Source organism: Pan troglodytes, chromosome 4 (genome assembly GCF_028858775.2).
Source record: "Pan troglodytes isolate AG18354 chromosome 4, NHGRI_mPanTro3-v2.0_pri, whole genome shotgun sequence".
Taxonomy (NCBI): domain Eukaryota; kingdom Metazoa; phylum Chordata; class Mammalia; order Primates; family Hominidae; genus Pan; species Pan troglodytes.
This window is the reverse complement of record NC_072402.2, coordinates 38,610,252-38,637,502: the sequence shown is the minus strand read 5'-3', so window position 1 is coordinate 38,637,502 and position 27,251 is coordinate 38,610,252. Positions and strand designations below refer to the sequence as shown.

The 27,251-nt window shown below is 43.0% G+C and overlaps 1 protein-coding gene across 10 annotated transcripts in view; it reads left to right on the top strand.

The window, feature by feature from the left end:
• PDE8B (phosphodiesterase 8B) overlaps nucleotides 1-27,251 on the top strand; it is a 247,221-nt gene extending 219,970 nt beyond the window's left edge. For all 10 annotated transcript variants that reach the window (XM_054684286.2, XM_054684284.2, XM_517695.9 and 7 more), the window contains 11 exons: nucleotides 3,764-3,841; nucleotides 6,425-6,501; nucleotides 7,936-8,100; nucleotides 10,722-10,767; nucleotides 11,146-11,281; nucleotides 12,153-12,351; nucleotides 17,265-17,482; nucleotides 18,809-18,929; nucleotides 20,868-21,035; nucleotides 24,801-24,930; nucleotides 25,501-27,251. In XM_054684286.2, coding sequence (XP_054540261.1) covers nucleotides 3,764-3,841; nucleotides 6,425-6,501; nucleotides 7,936-8,100; nucleotides 10,722-10,767; nucleotides 11,146-11,281; nucleotides 12,153-12,351; nucleotides 17,265-17,482; nucleotides 18,809-18,929; nucleotides 20,868-21,035; nucleotides 24,801-24,930; nucleotides 25,501-25,610 — 1,448 coding nt within the window. In that variant the 3' untranslated portion in view covers nucleotides 25,611-27,251. The remainder of the gene's footprint in view (nucleotides 1-3,763; nucleotides 3,842-6,424; nucleotides 6,502-7,935; nucleotides 8,101-10,721; nucleotides 10,768-11,145; nucleotides 11,282-12,152; nucleotides 12,352-17,264; nucleotides 17,483-18,808; nucleotides 18,930-20,867; nucleotides 21,036-24,800; nucleotides 24,931-25,500) is intronic.

The following is a 27,251-nucleotide window of genomic DNA, read 5'->3' as shown; positions in this document are numbered from 1 at the left end:
TCCCAGCCACTAATGCATAATGTCAGACCCTAGGCTAAGTGTTTAGTCTCTCTTCTTGGTGAGGTGGATCATATCTAGCATACTTAGAAAGATGTCATTTGCTCTTTCTAAGCTTCAAATTTTTTCATTTGTAAAATGAATTAACAAAAGCCCATCTCATTGTTAATGAGGATTAAAGAAGGAAATGTATAATGCTTAGCAGTAACTGGCATTTAACTGGTACCTTCCTTCCCCCTTTCTGAAAACTTTCTAGACATGAACAGGCTGGGATAACATAATGACACTTCACACACAGGTGCATTTTCTCTCTCTCCCTCACTCACACACATACATTTTAGTTAATTTCTTGTAACACCTGAGCAGGGGTATTATTTTAACTAACTTGGGAGCTTCTGGGTGCCACAAATTGTTCTAAGCATTTTCGTGTCCTTTGCAATGCCCAGCATTGCCTTGTACATAATAGACACTTTGCAAATACTCAGCAAATATTGGTAAATTGAAACCATTCCATCTTGAAAGTACAGTTTCCACCATTTATTCTCTTTTTGATCTTGGGCTACCTACAAAATCTCTCCATGCTTAAATTTCTTGTCAGTAAAATGGGGATAGCCCTATGTAGTTTTGAGAATTGTTGTAATGATTGAATGAGACAATTATTTAAAGTACATAGCACAATGCCTGTCACAAAGTAGGCACTCAGTAAGTGGAGCTATTTTTTTTTCCAATTGGTGGCACATATTCCTTTTTGCCACAGAGTACAGCTGTTTAAATGTCCTTTATCCTTTCTCTGGCTTAAGTTTCTAATTCATATGATCATCTGTTGAAAGAATGACAATGAATTCTTTAATTATGTGGCCTTACTTTAGCCTTTATTGAAGAATAATTTCTCTAAACTTTTAATCACTTCTATTGCTATAGATTCTCTTAATTTTAACTGAGATAAAATGGGGAAGAATAAACATCATCCATCTTTGAATAATTTCTAATGAACGACTTAAAATTCAACCAGCTAGCCTGGGCCACAGCCTTGAAGCTAACCTCTCTACTTTTAGTTTTGTTTAGAAACTACATTTTGAGGAATTCTTGGTTCTTGAATCTTGAATTTAATCTTAAATCTTTAAGTTAGATTTAACTTATTACTTGGTAAACAAATAAATGCTAGGACTGTATATGATTATGAAGTCCCTGAATAGGCTAAACCAAGTGTCTCACAAGTGAGCAGTATTAGTTTCGTTTCTCAGGGTTTCAGAAATGCCATGATCCCAACAATATCACTTAAAGTACTATTATTTATAGATAATTGTAAAAATATATATATAGAGAAACATATGCAAGGATAGGTAAACTACTAAGGTAGAATTTGGAAGATAAAAATTAGGAAAAGAGATAGTATAATAAATATTTTAAGTTAGATTATTTAAGATAAGGTGCTATAGCTATGGTGTTCAGATTAACTTTATAATAGTTCCACCTTCACTTCATGTTGTATAAAAATAATTGTTTTAATTTTTGATTTAATAATTTTTTAGTTGAATCAGGTTCTTAGGACACTAAAGTAAATGGTTAAGAAGGTGGTCTAGAAAAGTGTCTAAGACATTATAAAGTGAAAACAGTAAGTAGTAGAACAATGTAACATGATCACATGTGTCTAAAGACATATATGCAAATGAACAGATGTAATTAATAGCCCCCATGTACTACATGCTCACTATGTGGCAGACACTGTTCTAAATGCTATGCATATATTAACTCACTTATTTCTCAAAACAGCCTATAAATGAGATGCTATCATTACCCCCACTTCATAGACAAGGATAATGAGACCCAGAGAAGTTAAGTAACATTCCCAAGATTACACAGCTGCTGAGTGGCACAGCAGAAATTTGAATCTTGACGATTTGGCTCTGGACCTGGTTTCCTTAACTACTAGGCTTCTTGCACCTGCTGTCACTAGGCAATTCTTAAAGAAGTGTTATTGCATCTTTTTTTTATTCTTGGAATATGATCATTTATTGGCATCTGAGAAGCGCATTCTTCCTGCTGAAATTTGCATGTCTGCCTCCTCTCTTAGCCTAGTGAGGAGTAATCTGTGTTATGGTTAAATTTCTCTACTCGCTTATGAGTTACTCTCACAGAAGCAAATGCGCTGAAAATGTGTGTTTCTGAAGCCAACACTGCTGCCTTGTTATTTTTTATATCTCGGCGCTCACTGGTGGCATATGCTTTTTGTTAGTTTTTACATTAACATGACCGTGCGTTTTCAGTGTTAAATTCAAGTCTGCAAAGATTTAGGCCAAAATTCTTTAAATGTTTGCCTGCCCCCACCACCCTGGAAAATAGGGACAAGGGTGAGAGTTTAGTTATTGAAATGTTGGGGGAATCTAAAACTGTTTTCTTCCTTTCCTGTGATCAGCAGTATGCATCATTTGATGAAATCCATCCTTAAAGAGAATCTAGAAGCCCATCTAGAGGTCTGACTTTTCAGAGGTGCCAAAATTCGTCTGAATTAATTTCGTAATTTAAATATCTATAAGTTTCATTAGTATTATATTTCCTCAAATATCCCCATTTAAAAGCCTTCCCTATCCAGTTGAATATATTGTCTTTCAAGTAAAGATTTAAAGTACTATTATTTATAGATAATTTTAAAAATATATATTGAAACTTTTATGCATGATAGGAAAATTACTAAGGAAGATAAAAACTAGGAAAAGAGATAGTATAATAAATTTTAAGCTAGATTATTTAAGATAAGGTGCTATAGCTATGGTATTCAGATTAACTTTATAATAGTTCCACCTTTACTAGTTCAATAGTTCCCCCGAGAATGTCCCTCAAGTTTTAATGTTTATTTTCTTAAATTCTTTTTTTTTTTGGAGACAGAGTTTCACTCTTTTTGCCCAGGCTGGATTGTGCAATGGCACAATCTCAGCTCACTGCAACCTCTGCCTCCCAGGTTCAAGCAATCCTCCTGCCTCAGCCTCCCAAGTAGCTGGGATTACAGGCATGCACCACCATGCCTGGCTAATTTTTTGTTTGTTTTTTTGAGACAGTCTCGCTCTGTCACCCAGGCTGGAGTGCAGTGGCACGATCTTGGCTCATTGCATGCAACCTCTGCCTGCTGGGTTCAAGCGAGTCTCCTGCCTCAGCCTCCTGGGTAGCTGGGATTACAGGCATGCTCAACCATGCCCAGCTAATTTTTGTGTTTTTAGTAGAGATGGGGTTTCACCATGTTGGTCAGGGTGGTCTCGAACTCCTGACTTCGTGATCTGCCCGTCTCAGCCTCCCAAAGTGCTGGACTTATAGGCATGAGCCACTGTGCCCAGCCTAATTTTATGTATTTTTTTAGTAGAGACAGGGTTTCTCCATGTTGGTCAGGCTGGTCTCGAACACCTGACCTCAGGTGATCCACCCGCCTGCCTCAGCCTCCCAAAGTGCTGGGATTACAGGTGTGAGGCCCTGCGCCCGGCCTAATGTTTATTTTCAAAATTACATTCATGTAACTAAATAACCCTTGATACTAAGCTATATTACTATGATATAACATGGCATTATCTTAAAAAACCATCATTTAACTAATAAGACTATAATTTTTGTCTTTCATGATTTGAAAAGAAAGTGGTTGACTGTTTCTTAAAATTATTTTATAGTGCTTAAAAAGTAACCTTGTTTTCTTTAGAGAATAAAGAAAAAACATGTTTGAATCTCTTCTGTGAATACACGGAAAACTGATCACCTTCCCTTTCTAATCTGAAATCCTTAGAGCCTCATTCATTCAGATATAAGAACAGGAGGAAAGAGTCCATTGACGTGAAATCGATATCATCTCGAGGCAGTGATGGTAAGATGTTTTTCAGATTCCTCTGACCTTTTTAAAATGTAGAAAATGATGGAAGAATATGTTAAAAAAATTCATCAGCGTATAAACTCCAAAGAGTAAGAGTTCAACAACACCGACTTATTTTTCAATAAGCTCAAAGGTTTTAGGGGTTTTAATTATTTTAATTATTTTTAAAAATCTTATGCTGTAGTCTTTGTCCTCTCTTTGGAGGGACTCCATGCTTGTTCCTTGATGGCTTGAAGCATGTTGAGCCATAACCACCCAAGCAACTCAGAGTTTTAGTAGCTGAACAAGGTCACTCTTGGGTGCTAGAGGCAGAGAGGCAGCCAGTCCTGGCTTCCCAACTCCCAACACAAACCTAGTTTTCAGTGTACCAGCTATATGCACTCACTTCTTAATAAAATGTCACAGAGAAATCGTGAGGCAGAATTTAGCAAAATGTTTCTGCCCTGCAAGGCAGGATTTAGCAAAACATTTTTTGAGTTCCATCAGCCAGGTCTAAGTAAACAACTGGATTTGCAGGGAGATGGAAAAGTCAAAGACGATTCTGACATTTCATTCCTCGGTGTCTGGGAAATTTTAAGTCATATATACAGAAATGGAAACGTCTCCAGGTTTTGCTAGGTTGGGGGTTAAGGAGAAGATGATGAATCTTATTTTAATGGAGATGGCTAGGAAGCTAACCTGCAACCCTGGTACTCGGGGCTATAGATGTGGACTTGGCAGTCCTAGTGGTGACAGGTGAAGCCAGGAGCAGAAGAACATCTCTAAGGGGTGTGTGATGTGCATGTAGTGAAAGGACAGAGGGTCCAAGCCTGAGCCTGAAGGCATAGTCTCAGCCAGGGGGTGGGCAGTGGAAATAGGGCCAGTAAAGAGGACAGAAGAGCTGGGGGTGACCATGAGAGTGCAGTGTCACATGAACCAAGAACAAGAGGGGATTGAGAAAGGCGGTGGCCAGCAGTGTTAGATGCTGTGGATATCAGAGCTTGAGAGCAGACAACAGACTAGTAGATTTCACTCGCTCATTTGATTTTTATTTGGCAAATGGGAGGACACGTTCTGGGGTGTGAGGAGGGGATGGTTAGTGCCTGTGATAGAAAAGAGAGATGAGGCTGGTAACTTAAGAGAGTCAACAGAAAGGACAAGGGAGGGACTTTCCAGTCCTTCTGTACACAGTAGGAAGACTGAGTATGAAAGTGGCTGACATAGGCCAGGTGCGGTGGCTCATGCCTATAATCCCAGCAGTTTGGGAGGCTGAGGCAGGCGGATCACCTGAGGTCAGGAGTTCGAGGCCAGCCTGATCAACATGGTGAAACCCCCTCTCTACTAAAAATACAAAATTAGCTGGGTGTGATGACGCACGCCTTAATCCCAGCTACTCAGGAGGCTGAGGCATGGGATTCGCTTGAACCCAGGAGGCGGAGGTTGTGGTGAGCTAGATCGTGCCTCCAGCCTGGGCAACAAGAGCGAAACTCCATCTCAAAATAAAAATAAAAATAAAAAAATTTAAAAAGTGGCTGACATAGCAAGGACCAAAGATGCTAGAGACAAGATGATAATTCACAGGGCATGTGAGGGACAGAAACCAATAATATAAAGAGAATATGAATCGAGAGATTTTTGAGATGGATTGAGCGGATAGATAGAATATTTTAGTCTGAGAGGATAAGGGATGAGGGAATTTGAACTGGATTCACTGTTTTTGGAGCAGAACTTGAAGGGGACTGTCTTCTTTCCAGTACGGGCACAGTGGAGGCTGAAGAGCATGCAGGTCTGCAATGGCTGCTGCACTAGCAGCGGGGGGACCCCAGAGGTGGCTGAGCAGGAGGCAGGCTCTGATGTGGAGTGGGTTCAGTGATCCCATCCATGAAATGGGACTCCCCCTCCTGCCTGCCTCAGAGGGGGTGGTAGGAAGATCTGATGAGAACAGTGCTTTTCAAGTCAAGCTTCTACCCTTGGCATCTTAAACCAAGTATAAACATTAACTATGTAGAAAAATAAAAGATTTTTTAAAAAATGAAAGCTTCTGTAGATTTGAACTAGAACTTCCATGGGTTTCTGGGAGTTAAGAGCCTAAAGGCATGGGCAGGCGGAGTGACTGGCCCTAATTCAGACTGAGAATGGGCTCAATCCTCCGCCCTGACCCTAACCATGAACTGCCTCCCCTCTCAAGCTGGCTGCACAGTCATCTGGTTACACGGCCAGCAGCTTAGGACTGAAAGTCATGGAACTGCAAAAGTTGGGTTTGGGTGACTTGGGGGAAAGTGAGCCATGTGGGAGTCATTAAGCTGTTGGAATGAGGCCTTTTTGGACCTCATCAACCTTCTCTGAAATTCCCCTTGTGGACTTGGGGCTCACCAAGCCCTCCTGCCTCCAAAGTTCCAGGCCAGATCGCCTTTCCAGACTCAGGCAAGCAGCGGTTGGGCTACCAGCCTTGGCAGAAGAGATGCGTGAATTCATCGCTTTTTAGGTGGGAGGGTGGTCCTGTGAGATGTGGGCCCTGGTCCATGAAGGGACTCCTTTGCTGCACTTAGCCACACTGAGCCACCGGAACTGGACACAGCTTTCTTGCCTTCTCTCCAGCACCAAGCCTGCAGAATCGTCGCTATCCGTCCATGGCGAGGATCCACTCCATGACCATCGAGGCTCCCATCACAAAGGTGAGTGGCGGCTGCTGCCTGCACTCTGCAGTCAGGGGCCCTCACATAGGGCCGTGCTCTGAAAATACATCACACTGACATCATGGAGCTCGGTCTAGTGGAAGAAGCAAATAACAGGCAAATAAACACATAGCAAATAAACACCTCATCCTAAGTCACAATCAGGGCAGTGAAGGAAAACAACAGGCTTCTGTGAGAGAAAATTAGAGTAGGGCCCTTAAGTAGGTTGGAAGAGAGGGGTGGTCAGGGAAACTCAGTCATGTTTGAAGGAAGTCTTGAAGCATAAGATGTTACTCAGGAGAAGAAGGAAGAGAAGACTCCAGGTAGCAGGAACAGCCAGGGAAAAAGCATTGCGATGGGCGAAGAGGGACTGGAACATTTAAGGAGCTGAAAGAAAGTCGGAGTGGCCGGAGCTTGGTAAGCAGGTGAGAGAGGAGGAGGATGTAGGTTGTACAGGGCTCAGCTCATTCTGGACAGCAGGGACATAGTTAGGAGTTTGTATCTTAGTTTATGTGCACTGGAAACCACTGAAGAGTTTCAGGTGTGGGGTGGGTGATGTGACCAGATATGTTTGTTGAAAAGAACACCCAGCTTCTGTGCAGAGAATGGATTGGAGGTGGCAAGAGAACAGGTCAGTTAGGGGGCTATTCTAGAAGTAGCTGAGCTAGAATTATAGCTGTGGAGGCGGAGAGAAATGAGTAGATCAAGAAATATTTTGAGGCAGACCAATAGGACTTGGTGATGAATTATATTGCCAGGGTAGGGAGAGGAATGAGGAAAAGTATTATGTCAGGCATGGCCCTCCCAGGTTTTTGGTGTGAGCATGAAGTGCTTTCTTGATAGAAAATGACATGAGATAGAAGTGCTTTCTTTTGCAGTGTAGAAACCACAGAAGGTGAACAGCTTTTGTCTTTGATTTTTTTGTTGTGTGTGTTTATGTGATTTCTATGGGGAGAGGGGAACAAGACTGCAGTTTAGTGTTAGACCTGTGAGATATTCCAGTAGGTATGTCAGGTAGGGAATTGAATGTACAAGCCTGGAGGTCAAAGGAAGTTGAGGGCTGGGAGGTATATCGAAAGTCCCTAGCTATAGGTGTCCAAAGTCGTGGAGACAAAATATCATTTCTGGAAGCGAGAGAGTGAGAGAGGAGCCCAGAACAGATCTCTGAGCAACTCCAATCTGTAGAGGAGGGCCAGGGGAGGTGAATCTGCAAGGGAGCCTGAGGAAGCCTACTCACTGAGACAGGAGAACATTCACCAGCAGCCCACAGGGAGAAAAGCATGCTTCAGGAAGAAGGGCGGTGCCGTGAAAGCACTGGTCATTTTGAATAAGAGATGGTTACCCACTGATTTCTTTTGGATTCTGGGCATATATATGACTTTTGGGAAGTAGAACCCTATTATCCTCAGATGTATTCTTTCTTCACTCCCTTAGGTTATAAATATAATCAATGCAGCCCAAGAAAACAGCCCAGTCACAGTAGCGGAAGCCTTGGACAGAGTTCTAGAGATTTTACGGACCACAGAACTGTACTCCCCTCAGCTGGGTACCAAAGATGAAGATCCCCACACCAGTGATCTTGTTGGAGGCCTGATGACTGTGAGTGATGAGGCAAAACCTGAAAAGCAAGAGAGGTATCCGGGGCCTCTAGAGTGCAGCTGATGTGGAAACTGTTACCTGTGGTTGCAGAAGTACCTGTTATATAGACTAACGTTAGCATAACCAGAAGCAACTGTGTCGGAATTTGTGTATAACATGTGCAGTGGTATTTGAGTGACTCTTGCATTTGTCTTTCCACGAGGCTGGCCTACCATAGCCATGGGGACAGTGTTTCAGAATTCCTATGACTGCAGGGAGTCATTGGGCAACTGATGGAGGGCTCAATGTGCAAGATGGGGCTTTGCAGGCTCTTGATTTTTCCTGCTTTCCCTTGATCTGGTATAGTAATGGATTTCATTTCCATGGACCTCAGATTCCTCATGTAATGAAAGGGTTTATTGTTAGACTATAGCATTTAATCTTAACTATAGAATCCTTTATTTAAAGTTTGTATAGAAGTTCCATTTATAAGGTAAAAGCAGACTGGGGCTGTTCTGGCTCAGGGAGGGGAAGGGGAGAAGGAACCTCTCACTGCCACATTCCAAAAAGAACCATTTACACCACCAAGAGTAGCTGGTTTCTAGGGACTCAACCTATTCTGGTGTTTTGCTGTGATCTATTTGGCTTTCATAATTATCTATCAGCAAGTAAAGAAAAGGAAAAAAATTCAAATTATTTATTTGAGTTCCCCATCAGAGTCTGAAGCTGGAATTCTTTAGAAAAAAAGTCCAGAAGTCGTGTATGAGTTTGAGTTTGAAGGTTTCTGTCCAGCCCTGCAGCCAAATGCTGAATGTTGACTGGCTTTCCCCTCCATTCTCCACCTGGAACTTGAGGGCCTCCTTGTTTCTTTCTTGCCCCTGGGCTGGCCTGTTAACTCCATCTAATGCAGTGCAGACCTCAGCTTCTAGGCAGCACTGCCAAGGGCTCTGCAAGAAGGTGGCCACCGCAGAGCTGCAGTGGGAGGGGTCTGGTTCTGGGAGCAAGCCATGTTCCCTCCCTCCCCTGCTGCTGATGCAGGACAGGCAAGTCCCCAAACTGGGGCTCAGCCCGGGAGGGTTCTTGGCCTCACCCAGGAAATAATTCAAGGGCAAGCTGGTGGTGTTAAACAGCAACTTCTGTTGAAGCAGCAGTTGTACTGCAGTGGCAGAGGGACTGCTGCTTGCAGAGCGGGGCTATCCCATGGGCAGTGTGCCCCTGGTAGCAGCTCAGAGGCAGCGCTGCACTCATCTTTATACCTACTTTTCATTACATGCAAATGAAGGGGCAGTTTTTGCAGATATTTCTAGAATGAGGGTGGTAACTTCTGGGTTGTTGCCATGGAAAGGGTGGAAAGGTCTGGGTGTTGCCATGGCAACGGTAAACTGCCGTGGCATGCTGGTGGGCATAGCTTATGGGGAGGTGCTTCTGCCCTGTTCTACCTAGTCCTCAATTTGGCCCCATGTCCGAGTCCCTTCTCCTACCTCACTGCCATACCATCGTGGGTTTCCTCTCCAGAGAATGCTGTGAGGAACCAGTGAGTGATTCCACCTCAATTTTATGTGGTTTTGGGGAAGCGGAGCGAGAGAAGAGCAAGGAAAACCAAGAATCTCTTGCCATACACACGTGAGAGGCAGGACAATTGTGGCTATTGTTACTTCTGTATTTACTCAATTTTAAAAATTAAGCTCTTGGCCTAAAGATCCAACATGTAACTTCAGGGGAGTCCTTCGTTAATTAATACTACTTTAAACCTTAGCACACATCGTCTGGGAATGACAAATAAGCATTTCTTTTTTTTTTAATTTAATTTTATTATTATTATACTTTAAGTTTTAGGGTACATGTGCACAACGTGCAGGTTTGTTACATATGTATACATGTGCCATGTTGGTCTGCATTTCTAAATGACTTTTAAGCAAAGATCTAGATAATTGAGGTACTCAGAGATCGAAGGTGGAGGGAAGGAAACTGAGATTCAGGAACACTTGGGGACTAGTTCAAGAGCCAGGAGATGGCCAAGCATTGGAATTTCGTCCACTCTCTTAACGCTGCAACTCCAAGGACCTCAAGCCCAGAAACTCTTCTTTAAAAGGCAAGCAGCAATGCTCATGTTTCAAAACATAAAATACAGTTGGGGAAAAATTAGTTGGGATATTAGTCAAAAAATAGCTCAATCTTTTTAAAACTTTATATTAGAAGGTAATCCCCTAAATATGGCTGATGGCTTCAACTCTTCAAAATGTAAGTCAAAAACACAATTAACACAGTCCCTCTGAGGGTGAGGGGGATCCCGTCAAGATCTGAAGCAAGGTCACTCCTGTGATTTCACCTGTCTAGCTTGAAAATGCCAGGAGAGGAAGATGGCCTCAGAACAGAGCCAACCCACAGCTCACTGTGAGTCCTGACACAGTCACATCCACTCTATCCCAGTTCTCCACGTTCTGGGGCTAATAGTTACAGAAGGGAGAGTATCATCTGTCTTATAACTGTTCTGATTTAATTCTGAGCTTTTCTTCAACTTAGACTTCCAGATTGGTTGGGTTATTCAGGATTCAAATCTCTTTCACTAATAAAAAAAAAAAAAGAGAGAGAATGATAACAGATATAAAGCATGCTTCTAACAGGCTCTTCCTTTATTCCAGGACGGCTTGAGAAGACTGTCAGGAAATGAGTATGTGTTTACTAAGAGTAAGTTTTCATCTATTTACTTGTTAGTGTAACCTGTCTCCAGCCTGTGTTGTCCCCGCTGTTGTGATTATTGTTCTGGGAGGTGTTACTTCCAGCTAGTCCCATTTGAGTTTAAGCATCAATATGGTCTACATTTAAAACTAGTCTCCTAATTAAAATTACTTCTCTGAGCACAGTTAGAGTAAGAATTGCAAATCTCTATACATTTAAACAGAGTTAAAGTGAATTATTTTTCTATTTGAGGGTCTTGAAGTTCAATAACAGAAAAATCAGGTACAAGACTTTTTTTCTAGTAGTAACTATGAAGATGATGACAGACACCCGGGCACTCAAGATTCCACAATTAACCAGCCTCCCCCATCCCATCTGTTTGCTCAGATGTGCACCAGAGTCACAGTCACCTTGCAATGCCAATAACCATCAATGATGTTCCCCCTTGTATCTCTCAATTACTTGATAATGAGGAGAGTTGGGACTTCAACATCTTTGAATTGGAAGCCATTACACATAAAAGGTATGTGACTTCTCTGGCTGAAGGCAGAGCAGGATTGATGGCCATGCTCAAACTCTCACATTTGGAAACTTTGAGGGAGACATGTTTTTGCTGTGAGAGACCTCACGGGTTCTGGCTCTCATGCCATGTTAGAGTAGTGTTGAATGAGCAGAGAGACTATGGCCCCTGAATGAGATCCTTTGTGGAGAGTATTAGTAAGATGTGGGATCTGCCTGAGTATCCACAGCTCCCTCCTTTGTGCTAGTGAGCCAAGAGTTCTAAGAATCCTCAAACTTGTCGAAGCTCTGCCCTACAGAATGGAATTGAGAGCACTATAGATTTTTTTTTTTTCTGATCCATCCTGTAGGCAGAGGAAAGATTAGATAACTAAAAGGTCTTTTTCTATACTAGGAGAAGGCTGTTTCTTCCCAGAGGTGTTGGTCTGTTGGATATGAAAGATTCTCACCTGTAAGGTAAATAAGTAACAGGACTCTAAATGATAGGACTTTGGGACCATCCAAGCTGTTTTTTTGTCCTTAGGCTTAGTCACTTCCTTAGGGAACATAAATAAAGTGCAAGGTTAATGTGGAAGTGGGGATGGAGAGGGACTGCCAGGCTCATTTCTAGGTTGTCAGAGCCACTGAGGGGCCTATGATTTAGAGATCATCTAGAAATAATTTGGATGTACTACCATGAAGCATCTAGTTCCAAAGAGGTGACTGGTGAGAAGGAGAGATCCTACCTCCTAATTTTTAGAGGAGATGCTTTTAAACCCGTGTGTGTGTGAAGCTATCATCAGAAGAAAAATGTTTCCATGCCCCACTATCATCAAAGAAAACAGTTTCTGGGCCGGTGAATACAATGAGCCAGGGTGGGTTTTCCTATTTTTCAGGCCATTGGTTTACCTGGGCTTAAAGGTCTTCTCTCGATTTGGAGTATGTGAATTTTTAAACTGTTCTGAAACCACTCTTCGGGCCTGGTTCCAAGTGATCGAAGCCAACTACCACTCTTCCAATGCCTACCACAACTCCACCCATGCTGCCGACGTCCTGCACGCCACCGCTTTCTTTCTTGGAAAGGAAAGAGTAAAGGTAGGATTTTGATATCATGACCTCGTTACCTGCCTGGATTGGAGATCCAAGAACTTAATCTTAGTAAATACATTAGGCAAACAGCTATTTTGCAACCAAGTTGACAGCTTTTTTAAAAGAAAATTTTTGTTACCGAATTGACTAGTCACTTTGGTGTTGTAAAGACATGGACCTTTCTGCCAGCCCTCCCCTCCTCCAAACACTTAAAATAATTATATCACCATAGAGACTCCTTTATATGCATGGCAGATCATGAACCCATTTTCCAAATGTTAGCTAGGAGCTGTGTTACTGGGTTGCAGGACAGAACTTAATTATTACAGCAAATGGTTACTAGATCTATAGGTTAAATTTTAGTATCAGGATTTGGCCATTGGTAGATTACAGTCCAGATATTAATAATAGCCATTCCGCATTCTACACTGTTTTACATACATTTATGTTTGTGTTTTGTGTAGGTGTGAATGTGCCTATCTTTATATTAATGACTTTTGCATAATTCTGAAAGAGTTCCATATCCCTTAGTCTTACAGTTAAATACTGTCATGTACCACTGCTGATTTGTAGGGCAGCCCTAGGAACCCCTTGCCCTTTACATAAGGGCAGCCCTATTTAAAGCTGGCAAGAGATCCCCATCTCTCCTCCTCCCCAGCTACCATCACTTGCACACCAAAGCTTATACATTCTTTTGCTACAACTAGAACTAAAACTTAAATTTTAAATACCCCTGGGAGAAGTGCCATATGGGGATTGAAATTCACATCTATCTGTAAATGCCTGACATTAGATCATTTTCTTAGAACCAGGTATTGAGGGATTAAGGTCCTAGGTACTTAAGAGCTATAGTGAGACAGGTAGAAGCAGAAATGGCAGGAAAACAGGAAGGGGGGCGTGTGGGTAAGGTTTTCTTCTCAGTTTTGCCAACAGCATCCTGATATTTATTCACTTTCATCAGCAAGGAAACAATGTGGCCCAAGAATGATGCTTTTGAATAATTTTGTCTTCTACTTTTAGAAAACTAATAGTGATATCAACCTATGTTTCTATAACACCTTTCTTTGAGGAGCAAAAACACCCTGGATTCCTACTACAGGTTCATGCTCCTCTTTTTAAAAATTTTTTTGAGATGGAGTCTTGCACTGTTGCCCAGGCTGGAGTGCAGTGGCACGATCTCAGCTCACTGCAAACTCCACCTCCCAGGTTCCAACAGTTCTCCTGCCTCAGCCTCCTGAGTAGCTGGGACTACAGGCGTAGGCCACCATGCCCAGCTGATTTTTTTTTTTTTTTTTTTTTTTTGTATTTTTAGTAGAGACAGGGTTTCACCATGTTGGCCAGGATGGTCTCAATCTCCTGACCTTGTGATCCACCCGCCTCAGCCTCCCAAAGTGCTGAGATTACAGGTGTGAGCCACTGTGCCCAGCCTATGCTCCTCTCTTTTATACCACATGATGTTTCACAGCTGAAGCCACATGCTACCAGTTGAGAACAGCACCCAGTTCATTAATGCCAAGACCAAGGTGATCAATAGCCTCTGCAGTCTTGAGTTAGAGGTGAACCTCACTCAAGCGGAACCACTCTAGGAAAACATTGATTAAATTTTTGATAAATTAGGGAATGCTTAGTAACTTGATCATATCTTACTATCCTCCTCCAAAATATATTTCTTTAAATTGTGAGTTCTGCTAGTGTATTTGGAGTCTGATTAGATTTCTCAAATGACAGCAATAGAAACAAGTTTAAGATTGGACAGAATATGTTTACAATTCAAAAAACATTTTCTCATGCTGGCAGCCCCTGCCAGAGAACCAGAAAACTTAGAGCTGCGAGGAAGCTTGGAGAACTGAGCTGGAAGGGGTTTCTGGGCTCAGAGGTTTGGTTACTGCCTGTGATCACTGGTGGGTCCATCATGAGGTGCTTCCAGAAAGATTTACTCCTGAGGCCTCTTCTACCAGATCTGCTGGCACTGACAAAGAGGGTCAGGAAGTATTTTCTTACTTCTCTTGTGTCATCTGTCACCCCTAATTTCTTTGTGATAAGCTAAATTTTTTTTTTTTTTTTGAGATGAAGTCTCACTCTGTCACCCAGGTTGGAGTGCAATGGCACGATCTTGGCTCACTGCAACCTCTGCCTCCCAGGTTCAAGCGATTCTCCTGCCTCAGCCTCCCGAGTAGCTGGGATTGCAGGCACATGCCACCAAGCCCAGGCTAATTTTTGTATGTTTAGTAGAGATGGGGTTTCACCATGTTGGTCAGGCTCATCTCGAACTCCTGACCTCAGGTAATCCACCCACCTCGGCCTCCCAAACTGCTGGGATTACAGGTGTGAGCCACTGCTTCCAGCCAGGCTAAAATTCTTAATGTCACTATGACAAAGCATGCCCAACCCAGCTGTAGAGCTAGCATGCCCAGAGCTAACAGCCCCTTCAGTTGGTGACAGACCCCATCCTCTCCCCATGTTACCCAATTCCAGGGAACTAGTGCAAGTGGAGAAGCCAGGATAACAAGCATTCCTTTATTAGTATCTGGGCATACATGAATATTTATCCTGAATAAGAAACTATTTGAAAGACAGATCTAGAATGAAACCCTTTCCTCAGTGTGATCCAGATCTACTCCTACTGGTTAAAGAGGGAAAAAACTATGCAGAGGTAACTGCACCTCCACGGGACTGGAATTTCGCTAGTTGCGGGTTTGGTGGGGTTTTCTTCCATGGACATTTCCTCCTTGACATAGGGCCTTGCTACTCTCCTCTGCTGGTGAGCTAGCCTGTCTTCCTTCCCTACCTCCCAGCCATTTCTGGTCTGACAAGGCCTTGTTGGTGCCCACCTAAACTGCAGGACCCATTATTGGTATCTTTGTAAAAGTCACTGAGGGCATGGTTTAAATCAGTGTTAGCTGGAAGGAAAGGCATGTTTCATCTAGTGCTATTTATGTTTTCTACCCCAGTTACTTGAATCTGTTTCATTGAAGAATTAAAAAAAAAACAGGCCTGAGACTCCAAGCAGGATTGAACATACCACAGGGGCACTAGCTGGAGGCCCAGAGTTTGGGCCCTGTGGGTTCTCACTGCTCAGGTACAGTCAGTGAAGGTGGAGCCCAGGTTGGGGCTGTCCTGGGTCCTGAGCTTGGAGATCGCTGAACGTGCCTGCAGGTGACCGTGGCCTCTCCTGACCAGCAGTGAAATGGGCCAAATGATGCTTGCTTGCCTTGGGCACTGCAGAATCAATCTCTGAGAACAGCTGAGAAGAGTAACTTCTGCTGTCCCTATTCAGGAAGCCTAGTTGTGTTGATTGGGGTCACCCCAGGGTTGCTCACCAGCTCCATGGGGTCAGCGTTGGGAATGGAAATGACTCCCTTCTGGTGGAGACAGAGCTTTCAGGGAAGCCTGCTAAACCAACACAAGCAAGTACAGCCCCTTGGCCATCAGGGTGCCGTTGCAGGACAGGGCTGAGCTACAGGTTCACCTTCCTCACCTGAGTAGCAGCTCTTCCTCCTGCAGGCCTAGGAGAGCAAATTCTGGGAATACCAAAAATGATGACCTCCCCACCCCCCACATCTTGGGGACCACTTTCCCTCTCACTATCCCTTCAGCCACAATGATGTCACTTACGTTTCCTGAACAGACCTTTTTTGTTTGACTTCAGGAACGTCATGCAGGCTGTTCTTTCTGCCTGGAATTGCCCTCTTGCTGCTTGTTGCCTGGACAATTCCTGCTTCTCCTTCAGGCTCAGCAGAAAAATCACTTCCTTGGAAGTGACCACCCTCGAGATCCATGTTATCCGATATGGTAGCCATCAGCCTCGCATGGCTACTAAATAAAATTTAAAATGCAGTTCGTCAGTTGCACTGGCTACCTTTCAAGTGTCCAGTAGCTGCATGCAACTAGGAGTTACTTTATCAGATAGCACAAATAGAACGCATTCCTGTCATGGCAAAAAATACATTGGACAGTGCTGCCCTAAACTAGACCAGGCCCCATGGTTATACTCCCAAAGCATCTGTACTTTCCTTCTTAGCACGTCTCACAGCAAGTTACTTCCGTTTGTGTTTTTAAATGTATTTGTCTCTCTCCCTCTACATTACAAACTCCATTGTGCAGACTGTGCCAGTGTAAATCATCATGGCAGCTCTGGCACTATGCAGTGATAATTGGTACCTGGTAGGCACTCAATAAATAATAAATTCCTAGCACAACATCTCTTATATAACAGTAGCCCATCTGATAACTCCTAAAGCTGCAGGCTCAGAAAACACTTGTATCCCCGGATGCTCTGGTTTGTTTCTTTAATTACATAATGAGAGCTTTCGAATTAGGGTTTCCCTTTTTGCCTTTGCTGCCTGCTAGCCCAGAGCTGAATTTTGTTCTTATTTGCAAGAACCCCCTTAGCCTTAATTTTCCTGGCAAAGTTATTCTTTCCCTTGGTCTTCTTTTACTGCTTGGTCCTCTTTTACCTGGTACTCTTTTACTCTTCTACAGCTCTAGTCATTTCACCATTGTATGAATAGTTTTGTTGTATCTGAGCCATTTGCTACCAGCACACTCAAAATCTTTTCAGAGCTAGGCAAATTGGTAATAGTTGTGATCACAGGCCACTTTCTGCTGTGGCAGAAATACCATAGAGTGGGCAATTCAAAAGGCTTGTTTGGCCTCTTCCTGCAGCTGATGGCCCCTGGAGAATGAATTAAGCATCTGTTGTAACTGTGGCTCAGGTTTCCCTCCAGATAACAGACAGCACAGTAAAGCGATGCTGCATGTCCGAGGCCGCCTCTCCACATCTAGGTCAGAAGGCTCAGCTGGCTAAAAACGTTCTGAAAATCTCAAATCCCCTGACCCGACCCTCCGCACAGACAAGGATGGATGTGGGTCTCCAAGATCCAGTGGGTAATGCTCAACCTTGCCTCCCCATATCCCAGGGAAGCCTCGATCAGCTGGATGAGGTGGCAGCCCTCATTGCTGCCACAGTCCATGACGTGGATCACCCGGGAAGGACCAACTCTTTCCTCTGCAATGCAGGCAGTGAGCTTGCTGTGCTCTACAATGACACTGCTGTTCTGGAGAGTCACCACACCGCCCTGGCCTTCCAGCTCACGGTCAAGGACACCAAATGCAACATTTTCAAGAATATTGACAGGTTTGTTGTGCTTGGGCTCCTGTGCTCAAGTTTGTGAAGTTTAAGTGGTTTTCCCAAATACTTAGCTTCCTCTTAGGGGAAAGGGAAAATAATAGCTGTCCCACTGTATCAGATGATAAAATAACCTTGCCCTTAACTTAATTTGACTTTTCAGACTGCCTTTATGTTTTGAAATCTCATTTGGTCTTCAGTGAGTTCATAAAAATGTTTTATACACTGCAGAACACTACATAAATATTGATTGTGCTATTACTAAGTACACCAGATATTTTTACCCTCCTACGAGGACATCCTGTCTTTTGTGTAACTCGAGGAAAATGTATCCACCCCATTTTTCCCTAGCTCAACTTCCGGCCGCTTAAAATACTCCCTCATGAGTAGGTCCCACAGAGCGGGAGCACGAAGGGTGGGGCAGGTTCCCCCAGCCCCGCATTCTCTGATGAGAGTGGGTTAGATGTGAGCAGGTCCTCTTGCCTCCCAGCACCTTGCAGTCAGGCTGTGGGTATTTCCCACACAGCACCAGCCAGGCTGGTGCACAGATGCCTGGGAAGGGGGCAGTGTACAGAGAACATGGAGCTCACTCGGGCCTCAGGAATGCTGGTCTATGTGAACCTATTGGTTTGGTCTCCAGAAAACTGGGAAAACATGGAGATGAGTTATTCCAGCTTTGGCTTCAGCTTCATCAGTATCGAGGATGGGTTTTTAAACTTTTGCAGAAAAAATTCTTTCCAGTAGCCAATTTTATTCAAGAGCCATTCTGGCTCTTGAAGTTAGAAAACGACGACAGAATTGGATGGTTAATTTGGGGCAGGGTTGTTGCTTCATTCATTACAATTTCTATCTGCTGCAATCCAGAGAATTACTTATTAACAGGAAAGTCTTCCAATGCCATCATTGAAAGAGGCCGTGGCCATCCTGTGCAATGGGAATCCCTGTGTTTGCACAGAGTGCAGTGGGCCAGCTTATGTGGCTGCCGTGCCAGCCTGCCATTTCCTGCCACCTTACTGTTTTGATGTTCTCAAGGGAAGGGAGAGGGGAATCACCTTGTCAGATAAACGTTCACCATGTGACAGGTACCTTCTCTCTTTTTTAAAATACTCATAAATCACATAAGGGTCAGCTATCACTGGGGAAAATGGAATAGCATCTGCAAGTCTTGCTTACTGGGAGGACGAGCAGGTAAACTCTTCTTGTGATCTGCACACATTTCTTAACTCTGTGCCCCAGCTTCCTCCTAGGTTGTGAGGAGTGTAGTGAAATGGTGGCAGAATAGTTATAATTTGAGACACGCTGTGAACAAGCCCCTTTGTCTTCTGGTTATTTTAGGAACCATTATCGAACGCTGCGCCAGGCTATTATTGACATGGTTTTGGCAACAGAGATGACAAAACACTTTGAACATGTGAATAAGTTTGTGAACAGCATCAACAAGCCAATGGCAGCTGAGGTGAGTACTGCTTTCCATGCCATAAGGCACATCCAAGTACATTTCCATAAGAGCCTGCTCTGGCCCCGAAGCATTTTCTCTCCCACTCAAATGTAAGGTGGTTATATTTGCTTGGAGTTGATAAAGGGCTGAAAGGACTGGCCACTTGTTTTCCTTGGGGATGAGAATAAACTGTGTCCACAGCAACTCTGAGCTCCTTGAAAGAAAGGCCCTGAGAAAAAGCCAGTACTGACCAGAAAAGCTTGGCCCAAAGAATATGGAAGGAGACGCAGACGAACAGAGACTGGCATAAATGGTGGTATTTTAGAGAATCCAAAGCCTTTACTTCTCTGTTCACTGAGCTCTTGGAAAACCTCAAAGTTGGAAGGTGTTTTAAAAAACAAAGAATGTTCCTGATTCACATCAAAAGCATACCAGTACCTGAAGACTATCATAAAACTGGGAGTGACTGGAAAGCAGAAGCATTTATTGTGTTTTCCTTTTTTAAAACCTACTCATGTACCTTGGACCTGCCTTAAGGCCCTTACCAATTTGGCTTTTAGGAACATGAAACAGAAGGTTCACACCTAATAAGATCCACTGTTCTCTGAAGCCATGAAGCTGTTCATAACCCCATAAAGGTAGAAAAGCTTTCCGCTCATTCCTGTTGAGCGGCAGAGGTTGGCAAACTGGATGGATGTGAATGATCATCATGAGTAACTTGATCAGTAAGGAGATGATCTGTGTAGGACCCATCCCATGACCAGTCTGGATGGAGTGACAGTGTCTACCTCACCTATTTAAGCCCCTTCCCCCAGGGATTCCACAGCACACCACCAGAGCCCTCTCCTTCCATAGAAGACTTACAGGAGCAAGGATCTGGGGATTTAGAGAAGGAAAAGTATAGAGATTCATAGAACTAGGAAGGTCATCCACTCATGTAAGCCCCCAACTCTGCACTGCAACTTACTATTAACTGCAGTATTTATAGTAAACAGTATTACTTTGATAAGTAATCAAAAACCTCCAGAACATATTCTGCCCATTGATAGACTAATAAATAGGTCCAGTCTTAAACCCCCCAAATGTCATGCAGCCTTTTGGCTTGGCAGAGCTCTGGAGACCTAATTGTTTTTACACAATCAATTTGATGGTGTCTTTAAAAGTGGAGAATAACAATCTTTCAGGTTCTATGTAAATGGCCTGTGATGTGTGTACCAACTCGTGTCCTGGCCACATGGCTCAGGACACTGACATCACCACTAGGTGTGGACCAGTGTTTCTAAACATGGCTGAACACACCTGCTCCTGACTACTTCCTACTCCAAGGACCCCACGCCTACCTGGCTCACTTACCAGCCAGTCAGAAGAACAGCCAAGAAAACATGAGTGGACACATGCCTTAGGAGAACCAAAGTGCGAGGGAGTTGGGTGAGTTGGGGGTGGGACAGGTCATAGGAGGGAGGGAGATGGTAGGCATAAGTAGTAGAAATCAAGAAATAATTGAAGGGTTACATGTATGTGCCACTGCCCTACTTGAAATGCATTAAAGTAGCTAAAAGCTCTGCTTTTACACATTTTTTTAAAAAAACTGGGAGAAATTTCCTCTAAGATTACATATCAAATTGCTCAAAAACAAAACTGCTGTAGCAGTTACCTCTAGGGAAGAAAATGGATGTGAGGGGTAGACAGGTGGTGACAGGGACTTTCAACTTTCAAACTGTGTGTGTGTGTGTGTGTGTGTATTGCTGAGTGTCTTTTAAGACTGTATCAGTATATTCTTTTTTTAAAGAATGTGTCAGTATATTATATATGGAATTTAAAAAAGGAAAAGCTGCCTTCGCCGAGTCCCAGTCCTACCTGTGTGCTCGGTGATCACCATCGAATGCCTGGCGAGTTAACCCTTGTGGGCTTCACTGTCATCTTGAACCAACCCTGATCTGACCATCTGTTTTCCAGATTGAAGGCAGCGACTGTGAATGCAACCCTGCTGGGAAGAACTTCCCTGAAAACCAAATCCTGATCAAACGCATGATGATTAAGTGTGCTGACGTGGCCAACCCATGCCGCCCCTTGGACCTGTGCATTGAATGGGCTGGGAGGATCTCTGAGGAGTATTTTGCACAGGTGCGCCATCTTTCCAGGGAAGCTCCACTTCCCCTCTGGGAATGGGAACTAGGTCATGGAACTCCTGGGGGATTCTCCAGCTGAGTAACTTTTTACCAATTAGTTAACCACTCCTCCCTGGAAGAAAGCAGCTTACCCCCACCTGGGGTAGGCTTCTGGTTCCTTCAGGAGCTGACTGATGGGGCTGATCACTAACCAGAGTCTCTTGAGAAGGGGGATAAACTGAGCCTTTGGAAGTAACTTTTCATCTTCAGTTTGCTGGATCCAGAACTTGCACAAAAACCGAGAAATCTTCCATTCATTCACTAGGTTATTCCTGGGTGTCGACATGGTGCGTTATGGGAACACAGGCATTAGTGAAGACATCGCGGCCACGGGGAGTTCCAGTCCAATAGGGGAGAGATATAGATAGGTCCACATGTTAGTAAAAAATGAAGTGTATCTCAAGGAAGTTTATGTTAAGTGCTACAGGCGTTCAGAGAGACTTTTTTCTAGATAGAAGGGGGGCTACAGAAATGGAATAGGAAAAGACTTTCTGGAAGAACAAAGCATTCTGAGCAAAATTAACAAAGGGAGGGGAAATAGAATTTTTATAAAAAGGGAAGAGCAATATGTAGTTCACTTTAACTGTGGCAGTGTAAAGAGTTAAAGGAGAGAAATCTAGAAAGCAGTAGACTGTAAATGGACATGTGAAAACAGCCCTACTTCCAGAGAAGAGACTCTAAGTACTGATGGGTGTGTGGGTGACAAACAAGCAGCCACAAGTAGTGAATTTTGTGGGGTCTGCATGGCTGAAATGTACTGTGGAGGCAGGATAAATAAGGGCAGGATAAAGAATAGATGATGCCTAGGAAGACTGGGAAGGGGAGTGACCAGCAGAGGACCCAGTATGTTTAAGATTTGGGGGTACATGTGCAGGTTTGTTAAAAGGGTATATTGCTGATGCTGAGGTTTGAGCTTCTAATGATCTGTGGCTCAAGTAGTAAACATAGTACCCAATAAGTAGTTTTTCAACCCTTGCCCCCTTCCCTCCTTTTGAAGTCTCCAGTGTCTGCTGTTCCAGTTTCTGCCACTGAGTGTACCCAATGTTTAGCTACCACTTCTAAGAAAGAACATGTAGTATCTGGTTTTGTTTCTATTATTACTTCACTTTAGGATAATGGCCTCCAGCTCTAGCCACGTTGCTGCAAATGACATGATTTCATTCTTTTTTATGGCTGCATAGTATTCCATGGTATATATGCACCACATTTTCTTCATCCAGTCCACCAATGATGGGCACCTGGGTTGATTCCATGTCTTTGCTGCCATGAATTGTGCTGTCATAAACATGCAAGTACAGGTGTCTCTTCAGTAGAATGATTTATTTTCCTTTGGGTATATACCCAGTAATGGGACGGCTGGGTTGAATAGCAATTTCTATTTTTAGTTCTTTGAGAAATGTCCGAACTGCTTTCCACAGGGGCTAGCTGATCTAATTTATTTCTCACCAACAGTGTATAAGCATTCTTTTCTCCACAACCTTGCCAACATCTGTTATTTTCCGACTTTTTAATAGCCATTCTGACTAGTTTGAGATGGTATCTCATTGTGGTTTTGATTTGCATGTCTGATTAGTGATGCTGGACTTTTGTTTTGTTTTGTTTTTGGAGACAGTCTTGCTCTGTTGCCCAGGCTGGAGTGCAGTGGCATGACCTCAGCTCACTGCAACCCTCACCTCCCAGGCTTGAGCAATTCTGCCTCAGCCTCCCAAGTAGCTGGGACTACAGGTGCACACTGCCACACCCGGCTAATTTCTTGTATTTTAGTAGAGATGGGGTTTCCCTGTGTTGCCCAGGCTGGTCTCGAATTCCTGAGCTCAGGCAATCCGCCTGCCTTGGCCTCCCAAAGTGCTAGGATTACAGGCGTGAGCCACCACACCCAGCCTGGACATTTTTTTTTAATGTTTATTGGCTGCTTGTGTGTCGTCTTTTGAGAAGTGTCTGTTCATGAAATCCAGTAAGTAGACTGCAGCTTTCTGGGAAGAGAGCCTCTGAATTGAAGAAAAGTAGGGCAGGTAGTTCTGAGCTTTCCAGAGAGAAGAACAGGAAGGGTGTGAGGATCAAATGACTCCTTGAACACCAGTGGATATTTTAAGGCTGCTTGATCGACTGACCTGAAATGAGCAAGCCAAGCCAAAAGCTGCTCATCAATGGGCTTCCCCGGACCCACAGACAGAGGACCTGAAGTACTACTCCTAGTTGTTCTCAGTGTGAATGGAGGATGAGAAAAATGTGCTTTTAAGTTTTTTGATAAAAGCTTCCTATTTAGGTGTCCTTTTCCCAAAAAGCAATGTACTAATGTTCATAAGCCAGGGTGACCTAAAAATGAAAGTTACAAATGAAGCCTTTGAGCTGGCCTTCTGGCTCAATACACCACCAGGAAATGCGGATCCTAATACTCAGCTCAATGAATGATGATGGCCTTACTTTAATGTGCAGAATACTCAGATTTCCACACACCTCAAAAGCTGCAAGGCTAATACCCAAGTTTGAACAATCATAGTTTGACAGTCATTCTTTCCAGTGAAAATAATGGTCCATGGATAAAAACAGCTGGTTCAGCTCAATTCAAGTGCATAAGTGCTTTTCCACAAGACAACCAGCAGATTTTGGTATGCAGTTCAAGTGTACGTGTACTCCCATTTCATCACATTCATCATACAGAATATTACAGAGACATGTACTTCGAAGGTCAAGATTTAATACAATAACTCTTACTGCTTCAGAGAGGTAATTCTCAAGTGAAACTGGGTCTGTTTTTTTGTTTTTTTTTGGTTTTTTTTTTGTTTTTTTTAATTTGAGACAAGATCTCACTCTGTAACCCAAACTGGAGTGCAGTGACACAGTCCTGGCTCAATGCAGACTCAAAACTCCAGGCCTCAAGCGAACCTCCTGCCTTGACCTCCCATATCACTGGGATTACAGGCATGAGCCATTGGGCTTGGCCTGAAACTTTTTTTAAGTGCAAACATGTGGCAGCAAATAATATAATGACTATGGCTATTAATACAGTTTGGTGCTAGTTCATTGAGTCATGCTAAGGTGTTAGCAGTTTTACCCACTATTGCTGCTTCTCAGTGTAAATGTCAGTAGTTTTGGTATGAGAATTCGTGTTTGTATGACATTGAACATAGCTTTGACTTTGCAATGATAAAAGCAGATCCCAGAAAAGGGGCTAAGTACCCTGAGATCAATGTGTCAGGAGATGCTATGGTATCACATAGAAAGAGGCTTGGGGCCAGGCACAGTGGCTCGTGCCTATAATCCCAGCACTTTGGGAGGCCAAGGGAGGCAGATCATCTGAGGTCAGGAGTTCAAGACTGGCTTGGCCAATATGGTGAAATCCCTTCTCTACTAAAAATTAGCTGGACATGGTGACAGGTGCCTGTATTCCCAGCTACTCAGGAGGCTGAGGCAGAAGAATCGCTTGAACCTGGGAGGCGGAGGTTGCAGTGAACCGAGACTGCACCACTGTACTACAGCTTGGGCAACAGAGTGAGACACTGTCTCAAAAACAAAAAAAGAGGCTTGAGAGTGGGAAGGTCTGAGTGTAGTCAGTGTAGCTCAGCTGACTTACGTAAGTCTGAGGACCTTGCTGAGCCTATTTCTTCATTGAGAAAACTGGATAATGACCCATTTTCACAGGGTTGTTCTGAGAAACAGGATATTACTGTGAAAGTGTCTCGCATGTCCTCCAGCCCTATGTGGTGGTTTTTTCTTACAGACCGATGAAGAGAAGAGACAGGGACTACCTGTGGTGATGCCAGTGTTTGACCGGAATACCTGTAGCATCCCCAAGTCTCAGATCTCTTTCATTGACTACTTCATAACAGACATGTTTGATGCTTGGGATGGTAAGACAGTTACTGTTTTGTCACCCAAAGAAAATTGTTATACTTTATGAATATTATCTTTAGTGACACAGGGTGAGCCTAAAGGTAAACAAAATATATTTTTAAAAATGTGGCTGTCAGCTTTTTGTGGCCAAGTGGGGTGGGGTGCATTCTTTGCATCCCCAGCAGCTGGCACAGAAGCTTGTGTGCAGACTTGATGGATTTTTGATAGCTGGATAAACGAGTCTCTGCCTCTTCAGAGGACACGCTGCCAAAGCTTACTGCAGTGTTTTTCTGTCGTTGGAGGAAAACTCTAGAAAGAATGCAAAATGTATTTAGTTTACTCTGAATCACAGGTTCTTCTGATAATGTCACTGATAAGCAGCTTTTCAAAAAGGACCTGTTTGTATTTCAGAAACTAGTGTTTAATGACTTGTCCTCATGCTGTGTGTTCACTTGATACCAAAGGCTTCGCCCAGGGTGTGCCTCCTCTAATTCTGATCCCAAACTTGTCCCAGACACCCCCAGGCTTATAAATGCTCCTGGGGTCTAAGTTCACCAGTTTCTTTTGATTCTTTTCTGTCTTTGCAGCCTTTGCACATCTGCCAGCCCTGATGCAACATTTGGCTGACAACTACAAACACTGGAAGACACTAGATGACCTAAAGTGCAAAAGTTTGAGGCTTCCATCTGACAGCTAAAGCCAAGCCACAGAGGGGGCCTCTTGACCGACAAAGGACACTGAATCACAGTAGCGTAAACAAGAGGCCTTCCTTTCTAATGACAATGACAGGTATTGGTGAAGGAGCTAATGTTTAATATTTGACCTTGAATCATTCAAGTCCCCAAATTTCATTCTTAGTTAAGTTCCATGAAGAAAAATATATGTTCTTTTGAATACTTAATGACAGAACAAATACTTGGCAAACTCCTTTGCTCTGCTATCATCCTGTGTACCCTTGTCAATCCATGGAGCTGGTTCACTGTAACTAGCAGGCCACAGGAAGCAAAGCCTTGGTGCCTGTGAGCTCATCTCCCAGGATGGTGACTAAATAGCTTAGCTAGTGATCGGCTCATCCTTTACCATAAAAGTCATCATTGATGTTTAGCTTGACTGTTTTCCTCAAGAACATCGATCTGAAGGATTCATAAGGAGCTTATCTGAACAGATTTATCTAAGAAAAAAAAAAAAAAACGACATAAAATAAGCGAAACAACTAGGACCAAATTACAGATAAACTAGTTAGCTTCACAGCCTCTATGGCTACATGGTTCTTCTGGCCGATGGTATGACACCTAAGTTAGAACACAGCCTTGGCTGGTGGGTGCCCTCTCTAGACTGGTATCAGCAGCCTGTGTAACCCCTTTCCTGTAAAAGGGGTTCATCTTAAAGTCATCCATGATGAGGGAAAAAGTGGCATTTCATTTTTGGGGAATCCATGAGCTTCCTTTATTTCTGGCTCACAGAGGCAGCCACGAGGCACTACACCAAGTATTATATAAAAGCCATTAAATTTGAATGCCCTTGGACAAGCTTTTCTTAAAAAAAAAAAAAAAGTTTATATACATGTTTAAAATTTTTATTAAAATCCAAATTTTCTGGGTGTAAGCCCATGCAGTATGTTGTTCCATGCACCGTCTATACGTAATATTTTGGGAGGGGATAGGGGAAGTTTCAAGGTTCAGATATTTTTAACCAATCTATATTTGAAATCATGCCATTAGCTTTAACAATGTTAAAATTGTGCGGTGTAAATGTATCAGAAAATAGGCATATGGGGAGGCAGTAAATACTATTTTAAGCTATTAATTGTATGCTAAAAGCTTCTAAAGCACAAGTGCATATTTTTATACTGCTCTTTTCACAACTCCCTGTGATCTACATAAAGTCAGACTCGAGATTTTCCTTTCTCTTTTACCAGCCAATCCTTCCTATGTATTATAAATATTAGACTCCGTAAACAAACTTCATTTTTCTTTCTCTGTACTTCATGCTGCATTTTTAAAAGGTATAAACAGAGACTGAATTAATTGAATCAGTAATTACTTTTTTCCAATACAAATTGGAATGCAGAATACTTGGAACTTGTACATGGGGAAAAAATGACTTATCACTACATAATGTGCCAATGTTTTTTTCTATGTTTTGTACCAAAAATGGAAAAATATGACAATTCCATGCAAAGAAATGTATCTAAATTATTTTTGTTAGATGATAAGAGAACTTGCTTGGTCAGGACAGCAGCCAGCTTTGTATTGTAATGCTATATTATGTAAATGTGATGAAAATGTTTTTGTGAAGTACTTGTAACTAAATTCCTACAGCCATTTTTCATTCCCAA